General features: G+C 42.6%; 1 protein-coding gene across 4 annotated transcripts in view; it reads right to left on the bottom strand.

Moving 5' to 3' along the window:
* Positions 1 to 6242: 6242 nt before the first annotated feature.
* Positions 6243 to 20926, bottom strand: part of ZNF652 (zinc finger protein 652) — a 73399-nt gene continuing 58715 nt past the window's right edge. For all 4 annotated transcript variants that reach the window (XM_055102018.2, XM_034941502.3, XM_034941500.4 and 1 more), the window contains one exon: positions 6243 to 15946. In XM_055102018.2, coding sequence (XP_054957993.1) covers positions 15435 to 15946 — 512 coding nt within the window. In that variant the 3' untranslated portion in view covers positions 6243 to 15434. The remainder of the gene's footprint in view (positions 15947 to 20926) is intronic.

The raw sequence follows: 20926 nt of genomic DNA, 5'->3' as shown, positions 1-20926 counted from the left end.
CAAGTAGCTCGGATTATAGGTATCCACCACCACACCTGGCTAATTTTTTTGTATTTTTAGTAGAGACGGGGTTTCACCATGTTGGTCAGGCTGGTCTTGAACTCTGAACTCAAGTGATCTGCCCACCTCAGCCTCCCAAAGTGCTGGGATTACAGGCATGAGCTACCGTTCCCAGCCAGAGACAATACATTTTTGTTGTTTAAGCCACCCAGTTTGAGGTACTGAACTATAGCAGGCTTAGGAAACTAACACAACCTTTAATCGCTCATGATTGACATTTTGATCTTTCTGAGATGTCAGCAAAAGTTTGTGTAGTCCCATACTTGGACTTTTATCTATGTTAGTTTTGGGCAGGCACTTCTGAATTTTAGCCTCTTTTGCAACCTGGATGGGCTGAGAATTTTCCAAATTATCAAGTCCTGATTCCTTTTTTTTTTTTTTTTTTTGAGACAGAGTCTTGCTTTGTTGTCCAAGCTAGAGTGCAGCGGTGCAATCACAGCTTATCATAGCCTTGACCTCCTGGGCTCAAGCGATCCTCCCATCTCAGCCTCCCAAGTAGCTGGAACTACAGGTGCATGGCCACCACATCTGGCTAATTTTATTTTTCATTTTTTGTAGGAACAGGGTCTCACCATGTTGTCCAAGCTGGTCTCAAACTCCTCAACTCAAGCAATCCTTCCTCCTGAGCCTCCCAAAGTGCTGGGATTACAGGTGTGAGCCACGGTGTCCATCCCTGGTTCCTTTAACAGTTCTTCTTTCATTTATTCCTTTATTTATTTATTGATTGATTGATTGAGAGACAGAGTTTCACTCTGTTGCCCAGGCTGGAGTAGAATGGTGTGATCTTGGCTCACTGCAACCTCTGCCTCCTGGGTTCAAGCAGTTCTCTTGCTTCAGCTTCCCAAGTAGCTGGGACTACAGGTGTGCGTCACCACACCCAGCTAATTTTTGCATTTTTTAGTGAAGACGGGGTTTCTCCATGTTGGCCAGGCTGGTCTCAAACTCCTGACCTCAAGTGATCCGCCCGCCTCTGCCTCCCAAAGTGCTGGGATTACAGGTATGAGCCACCATGCCCAGCCTCTTCAATTTATTTCTATCCTCTTGCATTTTACTATGAGCAGCAAAAAGAAAGTAGGCTTTGCCTAGAAAAATGTCATTGGCTAAATATGTACATTCATTGATTACAAGTTCTGTTTTTCCATAGAACTGCTAGACACAATTCCACTAAGCTTTCTGCCACTACATGATAAGAATCTCCCATCCCCAGCCTCCAACAACATGCTCCTCACTTCCTCCTGAGCTCCCACTGTCAGTGTCAAGTCAGGTTTCTACTAATGGTCTGTTCGTGGAGACTGAACCTTTATCTGAGATATTGAGAATTTCTATACATTCTTTAGAATTTAGGATTCTCCTTTCTTCTGACCAGCAACATCTTTAGCATCCATATTTCTTTTTTTTTTTTTTTTGAGACGCTCTGTCGCCCAGGCTGGAGTGCAGTGGAGTGATCGTGGCTCACTGCAACCTCCGCCTCCTGGGTTCAAGCGATTCTCCTACCTCAGCCTCCCAAGTAGCTGGGATTACTGTTGTGCACCACGCCCAGCTAATTTTTGTATTTTTAGTAGAGACGGGGTTTCACCATTTTGCCCAGGCTAGTCTTGAATTCCTGATCTCAGGTGATCCACCCGCCTCAGCCTCCCAAAGTGCTGGGATTACAGGCATGAGCCGCCGTGCCCAGCCAGTATCCATATTTCTAAGAAAGGTCTGCTTAAGGAAATCTAGGCTTTTTCTATCAAGCTCCTCAAAATTCTTCCAGCCTTCACTCACTGTGCAATTCCAAAGTCATTCCCATATTTTTAGATATTTGTTATAGCATCCCACTTCTGGGTAGCCACATCTCTCTTAGTTTTCTAGTGCTGCATAGCAGATACCACAAATGTCGTGGCTTTAAACAGCACAAGGCCTTCTGATTTTCACACATGACCTCAATTGGTGGCTAAACGCCTCCAACCTTTCATTAGCTTTCTTGAATGCATCAGTGGTGTTCACCAAAAGCCTTCAGATTCTTCGGAATCTGAAGCCTTCACCATCTGTAGAATCAGTACTCCCTCCAACCTCTCAAAAGCCTATGATAACCGGGCATGGTGGCTCATGCCTGCAATCCCAGCACTTTGGGAGACTGAAATGGGAGGATCATTTGAGGCCAGGAGTTCAAGTCCAGCATGGGCAACAAAGTGAGACTGTCTCTAAAAGAAAAGTCTATGATACTGCACGCACCACCATGCATTCCCTTCCACAGGTTCACCACTAGTGAAAGTTTGAGCAATTCCACCACTTCGGCACACTCGGGATATCAGTTCCACCTGCCACTAGTGATGGCTGGCAAGTGATCCAGGTCCAAAACCCTATTTTATTATTTTATTTTATTTTTGAGATGGAGTCTAGCTCTGTCACCCAGGCTGGAGTGCAGTGCCGTGATTTCGGCTCACTGCAACCTCCACCTCCTGGGTTCAAGCGATTCTCCTGCCTCAGCCTCCCAAGTAGCTGGGATTACTGGTGTGTGCCACTACCCCTGGCTAATTTTTGTATTTTTAGTAGAGACAGGGTTTCACCATGTTGTAGTCTTGAACTCCTGACCTCAGGTGATCCACCTGCCTCGGCCTCCCAAAGTGCTGGGATTACAGGCGTGAGCCACCGCACCTGGCCCCCGAACTCCTTTTTAGAGTTGGCTTCCCCACACCACTCCTGGTGCTAACTGTATTAGATCAGGTTCCCCAGGAACCCACACGACGACTGAGAACCAAAACCTGAGGACTGAAGGAAGCAGGATTGGACAAAAGGCCATGTGGGGTGCAGAGGTGAGCTGTCATGCAGTCACAAGGGCCTCAGGTGATCTTGCGGAAGTTTGGGAGAGGGTGGCTCTTTGGAATTGTCCCACCCAAGGCACAGATAAGGGTCTTTATGCCTCTTCATCAACCAGCCATTGTATGTGAACTGCCCGGGGGAGGGGAGGTGGCTTTCCTCAGCTTAGCGCAATTCCAGGAGAGGGACACAGCTGAGAGCTATTGGCACAAACAGCCGGGAGGATGAGTGCCTCAGTCCCTGAAGGGAGGGGACCTGGGTGGCCCCCCTGCCCCATCCACTGCCATTATTATTTTCTGCATCTCCCAATAGTTAATATTTGTACTTTGTATTAATTGTCTATTGCTGCATAGCAAATTACCCCCTGAACTTAGAGGCTTAAAACAACAAATATTTGTAACCTCGTAGTTTCCGCTGGTCAAGAATCTGAGGCTGTGTGTCTGGCTCAGGGGCTCTCAGGAGACAGTCATCAAGCTACTGGCTTAGAAGCACCTCAAAACTCTGCTGTGGCTGGAGGGAACCATTTCCAGGCTCACTCATGTGACTGTCGGCAGGCCTCAGAAGACCCACTGCAAGCCCACTCACTGGGTGCTGGCAGGCTTGCAATCCATGGCACGACTTCTGTAGGCTGCCTAAGTAACCTCGTGACATGGCGGCTGGTGAATGGAGAGCAAGAGACCACACCAAGTCTGTTTGTATAATAACTTAATATTGGAAGTGACATCTCATCATTTCTGCCATATTGTATTTGTTTGAAGTCACTGAGTTGGCCCGGCGGGGTGGCTCACATCTGTAATCCCAACCTCACTTTGGGAGGCCGAGGCGGGTGGATCACCTGAGGTCAGGAGTTCAAGACCAGCCTGGCCAACATGGCGAAACCCGGTCTCTACTAAAATAAAAAAAAAAAAAACATTAGCCGGGGTGGTGGTGCGTGCCTGTAATCCCAGCTACCCGGGAGGCTGAGGCAGGAGAATTGCTTGAACCCAGGAGGCAGAGGTTGCAGTGAGCCAAGATTGCACCACTGCACTCTAGCCTGGGCGACAGAGTGGGATTCGGTCTCAAACAAACAAACAAAAGTCGGCCGGGTGCGGTGGCTCAGGAGGCTGAGGCAGGAGAATCGCTTGAATCTGGGAGGCGGAGGTTGCGGTGAGCCGAGATCGCACCATTGCACTCCAGCCTGGGCAACAAGAGCGAAACTCCGTCTCAAAAAAAAAAAAAAAAAAAAAAAAAGTTTTGGATTTTGGAGCATTTTAATTTTGGATTAGGGATGCTCAACCTGTACTCAGTTATGGCCAAAAAAGTCAAGCTTCTTGCACAAGGAACTGGTACAAAGATATAAACTTTCAGTAACTTAGACCTAAATCTGGGGGCTGTTTCAAGTTATCTATTGCTGTGTAACAAACCACCCCAAATCTTAGTGATCTATAATAATACTATAATAGTAGTTTATATCTCATGATCCTATGGGTTGGCTGAGAGGTTATTCTGCTGGTCTCACCTGAACTTTTTTTTTTGAAATGGAGTCTCGTTCTGTTGCCCAGGCTGGAGGGCAGTGGTGCAATCTTGGCTCCTGGGTTCAAGTGATTCTCCTACCCCAGTCTCCTGAGTAGCGGGATTACAGGCGCCCACCACCAGGCCTGGCTAATTTTGTATTTTTAGTAGAGATGGGGTTTCGCCATGTTGCCCAGGCTGGTCTTGAACCCCTAACTTCAAGTGATCCACCCACTTCAACCTACCAAAGTGTTGGGATTACAGGTGTGAGCCACCGCACCCGGCCTCGCCTGGACTCTTAAGCATGCATTTACTTGTGGGTCAGCTGAGCTGGTGGGTCCAGGATGTCCTCACCCACGTCTGGAGCTGGGCAGGGACAGCTGGGAACTCTTGTCTCGATACAGCTCTCATCGCTCTGGTCTAGCCTGAGCTTTTTACTTGGCAGGCATGTTTCAAGAAAGGAAAATAAAGGCAGAGGCTGGGCGCGGTGTCTCATGCCTGTAATCCCAGCACTTTGAGAGGCCAAGGCAGGTGGATCACGAGGTGGAGATCAAGAACATCCTGGCCAACATAGTGAAACCCCGTCTCTACTAAAAATACAAACATTAGCTGGGCATGATGGCGTGCGCCTATAGTCCCAGCTACTCGGGAGGCTGAGGCAGAAGAATCGCTTGAACCCAGGAGGCAGAGGTTGCAGTGAGCTGAGATCACACCACTGCCCTCCAGCTTGGGCAACAGAGCAAGACTCCATCTCAAAAAAAAAAAAAAAAGAAAAAAGAAAAATAGAAAATATCAAAGTTCAGCACCTATATTTTTCTTGAACCTTTTATTCACTTATATAAATAAACTCATATATATATATGTATTGAGTAGCAAAGTAGTGGTAAAAATATTTCTTGCTATGGGGTCATGGTGAAAGTTTGAAAGCACTTATTTAGTACTCAGGTGGGAGTGATTACCTACCCTGTATCTATGAAGAAACTGTGTTAACATCTAGTTAGAGATACAAGATGATAAAGAATAGCAATTCTATGATTTGGGCAGTTTTATTCCATTCTAAGAGGTTTCAAAGGGAAACTTGGACAATAAGATTTCCTTCCTATACACCCAACTCCCTCACTGGAATCCTTAGAAGGAACAAAATCAGGTGGCTTATGGGCTGGGAAGGCTTATTATGACAGAAGCTAGTTGATCTTCCAGCTGACTACAGTCACAGCTCTGAGGGCAAGCTTCACAGTATAAGGGCCCACACCACCTGACATTATATAAGATCATCATTTGTTTATTGTCAGGGTTTCTCCACTAGAAAGCAGGGTCTGTGAGAGTAGAGCCTGTCTTTCTCATTGCTGAATCCCCAGTGGCCAGATCAATGTCCAGCACGTATTAGGCATCTAATAAACATTTGTGGAATAAATGAATGACTGAATGAAGGGGGTAGAGGTAGGGAAAGATGCCTCATCCCAAGTACCATATTTTATAATTATTGCTTTTCACTGACTGTACTTTGTAAGCTGTTTCCATCTGTGTTGATTTTTCTTCAAATTGGTTCAGAACCCAATCCTGATCCTTTTTCCAAACACTGTTCTCAAGGATACTTTCAGATTATTGCTCGGCTGAACAAACTAGTGTTACTGAAACCAAACAGCGCAGCAAAGAGAGAACTAATCACTCTGCCTTTGGTTAACAGCCTTGAAAACATGTTATTCATGAAGAGATCAGGCAGGGTTTGAGGTAGGTCAGCCTATTACCATCACTAGAAACAACAAATAACAGCAGAAGAGGACTGCAGGATTGTTCATTTTTCTCAAAAAGGGCAATTTGTTAGCCGGGGGGACCTCAAAATGTTGTCACCTGAGGGTAAGGAACAAATGAAGAAAGACACACAGGGGATATGGCTGCCTTTTTTTTTTTTTTTTTTTACTTTGAACATTAGCATTAAGTTGGTTACCGTACACATCCAAAGGCCCAGCATCTCAGAAAAATCATTAGGCGGCACACCTGTACCAGAGTCTCACAAGAATAAAATATACAATGCTACATTGAGTGGTTAAAAATACACAAAAAAGTAGTTTTAACAATCTATAAATTTTTTATACTTAAAATCATGATTGAGTTGAAATAAAAAAGTGCATTTCAATTGCTAAAAAAATAATATCGGTATAGTTAACACAAGGGGGAAATCAGTACATTGAGGGGTCTGACAGGATGCTGGAAAAAATGACTCAGGGAAGCCGGGCAGCATGGGCTCCTTTGGAGATTCAGGAGCGGAGCTCAGTTCCACCTCACTGCAGTTCCCTGGGGCCAAGCAGCCCTCCCCTCCCCAGTATCTTTCCCATCTTAAGAGATCCTGTCCTACCTACCTGTCACCTCCCCAACCCAAAGACTCCTCTAAACTTCTTTGCAGCATGACAGCTGCCTGCCCTACACTGAGTCTACTTGACCTTCAATTGCGTCTCCGCAGAGAGGTAGGAGAGGGACACTGCCCCATTCTGGACTTGACATAAGTACCCCAGCCACATGGCCTTCATCCTTATGACCTAGCAGGCAGAACAGGGACCAAGCAGCTTCTATTTTGTCAAACTCCTTTGGACAAATATTCAACATTCAACAACAAGCTTTGTAAACCTAACGCTAAACAAGTCATGGCAAGCAAACTGGATTTTCTTAAGAAATGAGGAAAAGTGCAAGTGATCTCAGTACTGTTGGGGAAAACAAAAATAAAAACAAACAAGTTGCACCTGGCCACTTGCTGCCTAAACCAATCACAGCTTCAGTTTTGTTTTTTGTCAAGTGTTGGAGTTACAAGTAGACATCTCTCTGTGCCTGGTATTGCTCAGGTTCAGACTTGGCTGGGGGTGAGGGGGCCAGGCAGAAATCAGTTAAGAAGGCCATTCCAGGTGTAAATGCCTCCCGGCTCTACAGGGGGTAATATTTACTGTCGTCTTTTCCCTTCCCAGGTTGATTACTGACCTGTTTGTTGTGAAGATGCTGCTGCAATAAGCACAAACAGAACTCATGGCCAGAGAGCTGATGACCACGGATAGGAGCCCTTAGACAAGTAACTGACAGAGAGGGAGCACACACAGTTTCTAACCTGGAGTGCCCGTTGCACTGGTCAGGAGGAAGTGCCTGACCTAGAGGACTTGTTCCCTGATGTAACAGATATCTCTTTGGAGCAGAGAAGGTGAGAAGCATTTCCTTACTCATACTCCAGAGTTCCCCCAGTGCTCTTGTTCCTCCTATAGATGTGATGGTGGTGGCCTGCGGAGGAGATAGGAGTGGAGAAGCCTGCCTGCTCTGCCTTTAGCACACAAAGGCGCCCCGATGGGAAGGTCCTGGCTTTCAATCTGGGGATCATCAATATGTAAAAAGTCTAATTAATTAAGATGCCTGACCCACAAGGACTCCACACCCACACATCAATCATTGCTTGGCATCATGAGGGATGAACGATGACTGGACTTTGTAATAAGGGAAAATTTCTTAAATAATCAAAATACATGAATAAGCTTTGAGCTAAGAGGCTATTCCAGAAGAGATTTAAAAGTGGGATCTTTCTTTAGAAGGTTGAGAATAAAGCTAACGTACTTTATTGCTCCCTTGTGGACAAAGCCAGAACTGCTGATGGAAAACAGTCACACAGCCCATGCCAAGAAATGAATAAAATGCATATTCAAATTTATGGAAGATTGAGAAGAAATCATCCCATTTTCAGAGGCTACATATATGCCCTTGGGGAGACAACTTAAGAAGTAAACACCAAAATTATGTCACACTGTTTCTTTTTAACCTAATGAATTGAATTAATAGAGCATGAAAAGATATTTCTAGGAGGGTTAGGAGCTCTAGCAGATTAAAATACTTCCCACCAACTTTCAAATGCAATGAAATAGTCTTGAGTCCTGTACAGGATGTCTATCATGCTCATCAGATGGTCCCTTTTCACCCGTAAAAGACAGGTAGGGAGGAAGCTGTGTTCATTCAGAGGAGCTGGATATTCCAGAAACAACTTGACTCTTTGGCACATCCAGTACAGACACAGGTTCTTTAGTTGATCAGAACTAGCCAAGGCAAGTATCAGATTTCCTTCTGAAGTTAAGCAAAATTCAGCTTCTACCTCCTTTCTTGCCCCATCCTCACTTCCTATGAAATCATTTTCAAGTAATATGTAACATCCCTGATCTCACCAGAGAAGCTGACATAGTGTGAAAGTAACCTGCGACTGGAAAGCTATGGGAACACTTCTCAGGGGCAGGAACTCCCTTGGATGCGTGTGTCAGAAGTTTCCTACTGAAGACATACAAGACAGCAGGCTGTCTTAAGGATGTGGTTCCTCCAAGTGACAAGCAAGTACAGCTCTCCGTTGTTTTATGGCCTGGGACTCTGAAGAGAAAAGCCACAAATTTTAAAGTAGATGCTAAGTTGCTAGTTACTATCCAAGAGGCAAACTTCTAGATCAATAATGAGGAAGAAACATCATGGCAAATCAAGTGAAAGGTAATTAACACAACAAGAAACCCCTGTTACTGATTTCTGTAACATAAAAATCTACATTTTTCATTTTGTAAACTCACCTTCCCATCCCAAATAGCAGTGAAGCCTTCAAAAATCTTGAATTTATTCATCATCAAACATAACCAATTCTCACAATTTTGCACTATCTCACCAATAATATCTTTCCTGTTGCCAGACAGGAAAGATGGAGAATGTATTAACAGCTGCCTTCTTAGATACCCACCTTGTGTGGTTATTAGTCTTAAAAACCTGAGTACTATTAACTTTAAGGAAAAGGACATGAGATTTTAAGTTAGAAAGGAAAAATGCTGACTAAGGCCCAAATGCTCAACTCCAAGCTTTCGTTCACCTAAAAAAATGCAATCAAATCTCCTCATTTGAAAGAGTTCTTTTTTTTTCCTTTTTCTCCAGTTTTGGAGGAGAACTGGAAGGGAGTAAAAAGACCTGTCCACAGCACAAACTTCCACTCTGGCTGTGAAGGACTAGCCAATTGCTAAATGTTTCATCACGGAGGTGCTCGATCATATTATATAAAACACTGCAACCTCCTTTTCATTACATCCTTCATATATTATGGATCCATCATACATTTTAAACAAATTAGATGAAAACAGCTAGAAAAAGTAAACAGAAGTTTTTGAGGGACAGGGCCATGAGAGAGCAGAAACCCAGGGAGCAATTTTAAATTAATCTGACTAAAATAAAGAGTATAGTCTTGCAAAATGTGTACGGAAGAGAGTGGGCACATGGGAACAGGGCAGAGCAACAGCAGCACTCAGGATCCTTTCATCAGAAAGGGGAGGCATTCAGGAAGACTTCAGTTGAGAAAAAGGTGTTCAAAAGACATTCAATGACCTTTAATTTTAAAGGAACGTCAAATTTCTGGTGAAAGTAAAGAAAGTGAAGAGTCAAATAAGGATAAAATCTTTCAACAGAGAGACGAAATATGTGAAGAAATAAGATATAAATAAAAGTTAAAAATATAACCTAAAAATGACATGGAGGAACAAAACAGAAATACGGTCAAAATTCTTGTCCAAGGTTTTAGCTAGTTTGTAGAGTTAAGCCCATTGGAATATGGGTGAATTCCAATATTCATGGATAATGAAATAGTCAGAGGTAGGATTTAGATCAGGAAAAGAATGTTCCAGGATGCTGGCATTTTGAAGGCACTCAAAAACAGAGTGAGAGAGACTGAAGCTGCAGTGACATCAGAGGATTAGAGAGAGGTGCATACTCATGTGTCTGTCATAAAGAAATAAAACAACTCCAGGAACCTGTGACCACACATATATTATTGAGTAATACATAGAGTAACAAAGCAGAAAGAAAGCCACCTTGTAAGTAGTTTCTTACTACAATACAGATTCTATCTAGTGAACAAGAAACAGTTTGTTTTCCAAATATGTATGTCTGCAAAGTATTCTGACTTAAATAAATAATTTGATAAATGGTATGTGATCTGGTTCTTTAAACAAATTTACTGAAGCAAAAGCTTCAAAGCTGGAACAACCAAGGAGTTTGATTTTCCTTTGAATCTTGCAAAACCTATCCTCTGAGACAAAAAGATCTGATCATAAAGTCTATAAAAAAGTCTACAAAGTATAAAAGTATAGAACTATGAAAGTGGATATATTGATGGCAACTTTTATGGCTTCCATAGAAAGTGTAGAGAGGATCTCTGGTTTGCTTTATCGAGGTAGTGTCCAGGGTTGGAAGGTCATCATTCTTTATTGTAAGTGCTACAGATGACAAAAGCAGGTTAGCTAGGGTGTTGTTATTGCATAATAATGCCACTATTTCTAATGGCTTATGACCTTTCATTCCTAAAAAAAAAAAAAAAAAAAAAAAACTCTTAAGTAATTTCCTATCTTGGTTCAGGCAAAGGAAAATTAAAACCCAGACTTTACTTGCTCAATTTTGTAGTCTGAAGAATTCCAAATGAGTTGATTTTTTTAAAACAGTAATTAGCTGATACAATTCTTAAATGTAATGTATCCCTTTTTTCATTAAGTACTTCTCATACAGTCTAGAACAGCATTGAAATATTTATCATGTGGACCAGCAATGCAATAAAAGTTGTCTTTTCTATACAGTAGCTCAAACAGAAAGGTTTCTCTAACTTTAGTTTTTTAGTTTTTTTTAAAAACATTAAAACCGACCTATCATTCTGTGTTTTACTAACCGAAACCTGCAAGATGGGGTAAATATACATATATCTGCAATGGATTTCTATCTCTGCTTCATCTTCTCAAAATTTAAAACTTCCAGTGAAATAATAATGGAACTAAACATACATATCTATTCAACAATCATAAAAACTGAAAAAAACTTCAAGAATTAAAAAATTCATAGTTTATAAGCATCTCATCAGAGCATTTTGCTTTCGGTTAGTATATGAGGGACAATCAAATTATAGGGACAGTTCTAACCACTAGAAAAGGATACTTCGAACAAATGTGGTTTTAAAAAAATGATGTAATTATGGTAATGGCTATGCTTAGTCATTAATCTAGAACAGTTAATGTAAATGGTAGACTATGAAAGTACAGGTAACTGATTTGCACAGGCTTCTTTGAACTAAAGTTTTTTTTGTGGCGATCTCCCCTCTTGCTAAAAATAAGAATCCAGTCACAAATATATGTGGAAATGAAGCCACATGCCTTTAAATTGTTGTCTTTTCTTCATTCAAATTTAAAAATCTAACTCAGAATGAGCCTATCTGACTCAATTTGAGAAAGCAGCAGCCTTTATTAAGGCTAAGGAAGAGTTTATATTTTACTGATAAATCTATGAGAGAAAATAGAAAAATAAAAATGAAACAAATACAAACCAACCCACACACACAAAAAATACAATGCCAACTCATCCTCAAATAAGTCTTAACCCTAGCAATGATACAAGCCTTTGAAGACAGTAAAACTAAGTAACCAGAGACAGCCTCAATTTGTTATCTATATAATGCTTAAATGCAGCCTTTGTTGTCTTTAACAGACATGTACAGATAAGGGCTGAGAACTCAAACTTCTCCATAATTCTTTTTTTCATAAACAGATAACAAGTAGGTAAAAAGTTTTGAAGAATTCATGGGGTGCTGTAGCATATATGGAAGAGAACATACCACATAATGCAACTTTTATCTTACAAAGAGGACCCCAACCAAATTTTCAACCCTGAGTTTGAGTCTTAAGCATGTTAAACGTGTTGCACATATATGTTTAAGGCTTAATCCTGCAGTTCTTATATTCAGAAGCATTAATGTTGTGAATATTCTTTTTTTTTTTTTTTTTTTGAGATGGAGTCTCGCTCTGTTGCCCAGGCTGGAGCGCAGTGGCGCAATCTTGGCTCACTGCAAGCTCCGCCTCCTGGGTTCAATGTTGTGAATATTCTTAATGCATTTCATTATTTATATGCAATATGATACTGATGAGGAGTCATTATATTCTGAGCAGTTTTCCTGAAGACCACAAATCTCAAGTCAAGGAAAGTATCCTTAATCTAGGGGGAAAAAAGGAAGTTTCTAAATTGTTCCACAATACACTTCACTAAGAATTGTACTGTTTGACAATGCTAATTTTTAAAAATAATATATATATATATTTTTGTTTCTGTTAAGGATGGTGGTATTTGCTTAATACTGGTTTTCCTGTATAGCAGATATTTTCTTATGGCTATATTTACTTGAATGAAAAATCAAAGATGACTACCTGAATATTCCAGTGTATAATTACAGTACAACCTCATGAAATGGTTGATTCTGTGGTCTCAAGTCTAGAATTCAGAATTGCTGCCCAATACTGTAAATTTATTCAGAACAAAATAAGGCAGTTGGACGTGGTGGCTCACGCCTGTAATCCCAGCACTTTCGGAGGCTGAGGTGGGCGGATCACAAGGTCAGGAGTTTGAGACCAGCCTGGCCAATATGGTGAAACCCCATCTTTGCCAAAAATACAAAACTTAGCCGGGCGTGCTGGCGCATGCCTGTAATTCCAGCTACTCGGGAGGCTGAGGCAGGAGAATCACTTGAACCTGGGGGGCGGGGGTTGCAGTGAGCCAAGATCACGCCACTGCACTCCAGCCCAGGCAACAGAGCAAGACTCTGCCTCAAAAAAAAAAAAAAAAAACAGAACAAAATATAACCAATTAACTAAGCACAGTTTACATCTTTTAAAGAAATCATTTTAATACTACAGGCTTGACCATGAAATAATGATATGTCTATATAAAAGTGTAGGTTGACAAACTTGTCATGGAATGCCAAGGAGACTGTGGAGGGAGGGGGAGACAACCACTAAAGATATAACAGTCATATGCAAGGAATTAACTTTCCTTATTGGCTTGGGTACCTGGGTGCTCAAAGAATGTGTACAAATATTAAAAATACCATTCTTTAAAACTTACATCCAAAACCAGGAAGTATGTCTTGAGATACTTTTCTGCCTCATTCCAAAATTTTCCTATGCTCATTATATAAGACAGGCAAAATCAGAAGGAGAAAATTTAGAAACACTAAACCAAAAAGCCAATAGAGAACGTGATGTTTGAAAAATATGGACTTAATCTCAATTGAAAGAGTTCATTTTTTCTTACCACAGAGCTCATTAGTTAGAGAAGTGCTCGAAGCATATCTGCACATTTAATATTAAAAATAAAAAATAAATAAAAGCCAGCGTTCTGATTCAGGCAAAGATTTTAAGAAACCGAAGAAAGAAAAATGAAGAAATTTCCAGATTAAAAAATGGACTGGGCATGGTAGCATGCACCTGTAGTCCCAGCTACTTGGTTAGCTGAGGCAGGGTTGCTTGAGCCCAAGAGTTGGAGGCTGTAGTGTGCTATAACTGCACCTGTGAATAGCCACTGCACTCTAGCCTGGGCAACATAGCAAGACCTTGTCTCTTAAAAAAAAAATTGGAGAGGGGGTGGGAGGTAAGTGATTTAGCCTGGGAACTCAGTTCTCTCAGATAAAGAAATACAAAATTTTAAACTATACTGAGTCTGGATAAATATGATCTGTTAAGTGTAATCAATACACTACCCTTCTGTTCAGCCTTTCCTATAATAAGCTCCTGGTTGATTATGTTCTTTTGAAGTTCCCCAAACTTGAAAAAGTAATCTGCCTAAAGGTACTAGAGGTGCTGCTCTCTTTATCGCCTAAGAATGCTGGTATTACATAATTTGCAGAGGACAGGGCAGTAAAACTTAGGAGTTTTCCCTCACTATACTTAAACTGTGTTAAAATAGCTCAAGGTTGTGAACATATCCACATTTTACATATAATAGATATTTCAAAATTCATAACCAATTTGTCTTCTCATCTGAATTTCTCAGCCACTATCAGCAACGTCATGTTTGTGATTTTAAGTTTACTATTTTAGCTTCTTATAACAATTCTAGAAAAATAAAGCAACCTCAAAATGAGCGATTTCAATTTGTCATCCCATAAAAGTTAACCATGAGCACAATTCCTAAGGGAAGTGAGAAACAGACGCGACTGAGATGAAATGATCTCCACTACTTCCTCCTCCTGTCAGCAAACAGCCTTATTCAAATTTTCAAAACATGCAAGCTTCAGGTGACTTCCCTGGAAAAGGCCCCATCCCCTGCAAATCATTTCATGTAATGCACTAACGAAGCCAAGCAGAACATGGAGGACAGGAGCACATTAGGGAGCCTCTCTTGAGTGTTAAGCAGAGATGTCAAAACTACCAAGTATTTACGCCAAATCCTGAAAGCAAAACCTCATTTTTGCAGTAACCTGGTCTGGAGACCCTCTCAGATACATCTAGTCTCTGAAGCACCTTTTGAGTTGTACGGATGTAAGAATAGCTTTGAATTATAGAAGTTATATGCATCTTTAAGAATCACATTTTGATGATTATAAAAATTTTTTTCTATTTTACAACATAGGTTCAGCTACACTGAAAAAATTACACTGCTTATTGAAATACATTTCATTTTAGAAACAGACTACCAAAGAAGTCTATACAAAAACTCTAAAATAATTTCTGTAGTAAAATAAAGAGTGCATTAGGAGAGCTACACAAAGAAGAAAATTTCTGTCTTTCTCTATAATGCTTGATATACTGTGAAACATGGCCAGCTCAACTCTGTAGCTGGCACCAAAAGCTGAAAAGAATTCCTTACCATACACAGTGATACAATTAATGCTCTGGATTAATCTCACAGCCTTCCCGATTAGTACAAAGGAAACCAGGCCTATCCCCTCTTTGAGGAGAAGTCCGGGATATAAAAGCAAGCATACCTCATCAGCTGATATGAAATTATAAAATTCCACAAGTCTGAGTATTTGAAACTTATAAAAGTCATCAGAAAATGCAAGCAAATTGGGCTTTAGTTCAGTGGTTCCCCTGGTTTAGATGACAGTCCCTCTGTGAGCTCAAGGTAGTCTTCTTGTTCATTCCCTTGGATCTGTTGATTCAGTGACACTGGCGAAGCTCTTGGTAGAGGCGGAGGAGAGTCTGAGAACTAAGGAAATGCTCACCGACTCCCTCTGTGCACGCTCACACATGGGGACGTGTCTCCTGGAGAACACACTAAGGAGACGGATGTTAATGATGCTGTGCTGAACTGTTCTTCTCTGCCAGGTGCCGCAGAAAGTTGTCCTCACTCTGGCCTCTATGATTTAAAGGCTCACTCTTAAAGAGAGCTGGAGGTGGCGGGAGGTGAGGGACTGGAGGAATGGGAAGGTGGTGTGGGTGGTGAGGGTGTGGGTGGATGTGCAGGTGTGAGAAGGGGTGGGGGATGGGCCGAGGGGGAAGAGTGCTTACAGGATTCATATTGATTGGAGGGGTTGGGGTTGTGGGTGTGTTCACCACAGAAGGAACTGGGGTGGCTGGGGAAGTTGTAAGTGGGATCTGGACAGCAGGTGGCACATTCACGGGGCTGGTCACCCGAAAGCACTTCTCCTTGTGGGCCTTAAGCATGTTCGAGAAGCGGAACCGCTGGCCACACACATCACATGGATAGGGCTTCTCGCCTGTGTGAGTTCTGCGGTGTCTCTTCATGTTGGGGCGGCTGGTGAAGCTTTTGCCACAGATTTCACAGATAAAGGGTTTCTCTCCTGAGATGAACACAGACATAAAAATGATTAACATATTAGGTGGTAATTGTGTGCTCAAGCTTTTTTTTTTTTTTTTTTTTTTTTAATAGAAATGGGGTCTCACTATGTTGATCAGGCTGGTCTCGAACTCCTGGCCTCAAGTGATCCTCCCATCTTGGCCTCCCAAAGTGCTGCGATTACAGGTGTGAGCCACTGCGCCTGGCCTATGAGACTGTACTCCAGAGTCATTTAAAAATCCTCTCAAATTTGGACTTAACAGATCACAGTAGATACAACTAAAACTTACATACACCCTACCATCTGGGCTTAGCTAAAAGAAGAAGATAAAGATGGGGGAGAAGGCATCTACGTTAGTGATCCTCTACATCCTACACAAAGAACAGTTCAAATGGCTTTCTGTGCTCAAGGAAATATCCTAGATGACTCTTTGCCTTTAAATTTAGGCAAGTTAATCTGTAAGAAATTTCTTTTTTCTTTTTTAGTTTTTTGAGACAGAGTTTTGCTCCTGTCACGCAGGCTACAGTGCGATGGTGCAATCTCGGCTCACTGCAACCTCCACCTCCCGGGTTCTAATGATTCTCTTGCCTCAGCCTCCTGAGCAGCTGAGACTACAGGTGTGCACCACCACGCCTGGCTAATTTTTGTATTTTTAGTAGAAACGGGGTTTCGCCATGTTGGCCAGGCTGGTCTCGAACTCCTGACCTCAGGTGATCTACCCACCTCGGCCTCTCAAAGTGCTGGGATTACAGGTGTGAGCCACTGCGCCTGGCTGCAATTTCTTTTTTAAACAGGATCTTGCTCTGTCACCCAGGCTGGGGTGCAGTGGTGTGATCACAGCTCACTGCAGTTTCAACCTCCTGGGCTCAAGCAATCCTCCCAGCTCAGCCTCCCAAATAGCTGGGACTACTACAGGTGCCAGCTACCACGCCTGGCTATCTTTTTTTTTTTTTTTTTCTGTAGAGGCAGGGCCTCTGAATTTTGCCCAGGCTGGTCTCGAACCCATGGGCTCAAGTGATCCTCCCGCCTCAGACTCCCAAAGTGCTGAGATTACAGGTATGAGCTAAGGCCCTGCCCTGTAAGCAATTCCTGATACTCCAAACAAAAGTAAGAATTTTCTGAAAATGTCCTGTGGAACCAAGAAGTCTCTTCCTGTCTATTCATACACAATCCTTAGCATACAGCTTGCTTTTTGTCACTGAACTTAGAAAATACTGGCTTAACAAACCTACAACATGAATTTCACACCACAGTGTTTCTCAATGAGTGCTATGGCATTTCTGCAGACAATTCCTCATTATGTGGGACTATCTGGCACTCAGCATTCCTGGTGCCAGCCTACTGAATACCCACAAGAGATTTCGACAATAAAAAAATGCCGCTATGCCATTTCCAAATGTCCGTGGGTGTAGGGAGGGTGTTGGGGGCTACTGCTCCTAGTTGAGGACCAGTGGGCCAGCGAGTCAAAACAGGAGACAGAATCCCATAGTTCTTAGGGCATTTAGAAAGGAAATTAGGTTTGGGTTCTGAGGGCTTAATTTTTAAGCTTCCCTAACTTTCTTTTGAACTTACTGCTTAGTTCCATGCTGCGTCTGCCTGCTTCTCTACCCAGGCTATAGAAAATAAAATCCTTTATGATTCTATATGTCCATCAATCATTTTGTATGAGATGCTGAGGTGAGGCGGGGAGCACTTCTGTATATGCACTTCAGTGAACCATACGCTTGTACTGATCAATTCCTGCATCAGTCCTCCATATCTATAGCTCGTCTCTTCACATTAACTCCTGCTATAAGAGCGTTGCTGTCACTTCCCTTGCTGCTCCCTCTTCTCCCAACGAATGTGTTTATTCTACTCATGTGTATTGGGTCTTACTGTGTACCAGACACTGCTAACTGCTTTACATCTATTAACCTTGGTGATCTTCACAGTGACTGTATGAGGCAGGTATATTATTACCCCTTATTTTACTCATAATGGAATTAATAAACTTGCTCAAGTTTATATGCTAATGGAGAGTTAGGATTTAAAATCTGCAGCCTGGTTCTAGAGTTTATGTTTTTGACATATAAACCACAGTATTTCACAAATCACTCAACGTGCATTTCTGCACACATGAAGGGATGTATTTTCCTACTTTCTCATCTACTTTGGGACTCCTTTTTTCCCACCCTCCAGGACCCCTTCTTATACCTAAGAGAAAACACCTCTTTACCCATAGCATAGTCCAAATTCCTTGTCTCCAGCTTTTCATTATAGTAGAAAACTGACATCCCCTATGGCCTCTTCCATGGAAGCCAGAATTTTCCTCACTTTCCTGAGAGATTGAAGAGTCAATTTTCTCCATAACTATCAGTATTATTTGAAGACTATCATATTTCCCTTGTCTTTACGCTTTTTTTTTGAGTCGGAGTCTTGCTCTGTCGCCCAGGCTGAAGTGTAATGAGTGGCACGATCTCAGCTCACTGCAGCCTCTGCCTCCTGGACTCAAGTGATTCTCCTGCCTCAGCCTTCAGAGTAGCTGGGATTACAGGCATGTGCCACCACACCCAGCTAATTTTTGTATTTTTAGTAGAGATGGGGTTTCACCATGTTGGCCATGCTAGTCTCAAACTCCTGACCTCAGGTGATCCGCCCACCTCGGCCTCCCAAAGTGCTGGGATTACAGGTGTGAGCCACCACACCCAGCCCTCTTTACACTTTTCATTCTTCAATTACTGCCACAGCTAGGCTCCTTACTGTGACTCATATTCATCTTTCTGGATGAATTCTGAGCCCAGATTGTTTTCCTTCTTTTTAATCGATTTCCTCTAACCATCTTAAAAACTTCAACTTCTGGCAGGGTGTGGTGTTTCAAGCCTGTAATCCCAGCACTTTGGGAGGCCAAGGCAGGAGGATCACTTCAGGCCAGGAGTTCGAGACCAGCCTGGGCAACGCAGTGGCACCCTGTCTATATAGTAAAAAACAAACAAAAGCCCTTCAACTTCTGTGTTAAATGGAATTAAGCAAATCAATTATAGTATATTTGTTTGATGGAAAATACCATTGAAAACAACGTTACAGGCTAGGTGAGGTGGCTCACACCTGGAATCCCAGCACTTTGGGAGGCCAAAGCAGGAGGATTGCTTAAACCTAGGAGTTTGAGACCAGCCTGGGCAACATGGTAAGACCCTGTCTTTACAAAAAAATACAAACAATTAGCCAGGCATGGTGGTGTGCACCTGCAGTCCCAGCTACTGAACAGGCTGAGGTGGGAGAATCACTTCAGCCTGGGAGGCAGAGGTTGCAGTGAGCTGAGATTGCACCACCGCGCTCAAGCCTGAGCCAGAGAGAGAGATGCTGTGTCAGAACAACAACAACGTTATAAAGTATAGAAATGTAATTTTTTTTTTTTTTTTGAGGTGGAGACTCACCCTGTCACCCAGGCTGGAGTCTCACCCTGTCACCCAGGCTGGAGTGCAGTGGTGCAATCTCGGCTCACTGCAACCTCTGCCTCCTGGGTTCAAGTGATTCTCCCACCTCAGCCTCCCAAGTAGCTGGGACTACAGGCACGTACCACCACACCCGGCTAATTTTTTGTATTTTTAGCAGAGACAGGGTTTCACCATGTTAGCCAGGATGGTTTTGATCTCCTGACCTTGTAATCTGCCCGCCTCGGCCTCCCAAAGTGTTGGGATTACAGGCATGAGCCACTGCGCCCGGCCCAGAAATGTAATTATTAACATCAAAATGTATAATCTATTATCTATGATCTATTAAATAAAAGCAAGTTATGAAAATGCATACATGAGGACGGGTGTGGTGGCTCATGCCTGTAATCCCAGCACTTTAGGAGGCTGAGGCACGCGGATCATTTGAGGTCAGGAGTTCGAGACAGGCTTGGCCAACATGGTGAAACTCCATCTCTACCAAAAATACAAAAATTAGCCGGGTGTGGTGGCACGCACCTGTAGTCCCAGCTGCTGGGGAGGCTGAGGCAGGAGAATCGCTTGAACCCAGGAGGCAGGGGTTGCAGTGAGCCGAGATCGTGCCATTGCACTCCAGCCTGGGTGATAGAGCAAGACTCCAACTCAAAAAACAAACAAACAAACAAAAAAGCATGCATGGTATTATCTACCTTTTAAAAATATATATACATGGAAAGAAATACAACAGGCCAGCCACAGTGGCTCACACCTATAATCCCAGCACTTTGGGAGGCTGAGGCAGGGCAGATTGCTTGAGCCAGGAGTTCAAGACCAGCCTGGCCAACATAGTGAGACCCCAACTTTATTAAAAGAAAAAAATACAACAAATGTTACCAGTGATTATCTCTAGGTAATAAGATCATGGGTGATGTTTTATTCTTTACGCTTATCTTTTTTTTTTTTTTTTTTTTTGAGACAGGGTCTCATTCTGTCACCCAGGCTGGAGTGCAGTGGTGTGATCTCGGCTCACTGCAACCTCCGCCTTCTGGGTTTGAGCAATTCTCCTGCCTCAGCCTCCCAAGTAGCTGGGACTACAGGCATGCACCACCATACCTGGCTAGTTTTTGTATTTTTAGTAGAGACAGGTTTTACCACATTGGCCAGGCTGGTCTCACACTCCTGACTTCAACTGATCCATCCACCTTAGCCTCCCAACGTGCTGGGATTACAGGTGTGAGCCACTGCGCCTGGCCATGTAGTTTGTTTTCTAAATTAAATATGATTTACTTGTACAATAAAATACTTTAAAAGCACATGTTTGATTAACCTCTAAGCTCCCCTGCTCTGTGACTTCAGAGTTAGTATTCTTCACACCTAGCAGCCACATGGAAACACAGCTAAAGGCCCTAATCTTTGAATTTTAGTCTAGTATGAGCAAATCCTCTCCACGTTATTTACTAATCACTTCTTAGGCACACTAGACACTACTCACAGACAGAATGGGTTCCCTGAGCAGTTACTGAATGTATGGATGTTTAGGTTTTTTATGTGCTCAAATCCCCTTCCTGGACCTCTT

Source organism: Pan paniscus, chromosome 19 (genome assembly GCF_029289425.2).
Source record: "Pan paniscus chromosome 19, NHGRI_mPanPan1-v2.0_pri, whole genome shotgun sequence".
Taxonomy (NCBI): domain Eukaryota; kingdom Metazoa; phylum Chordata; class Mammalia; order Primates; family Hominidae; genus Pan; species Pan paniscus.
This window is presented reverse-complemented; position numbering and strand designations above follow the sequence as displayed.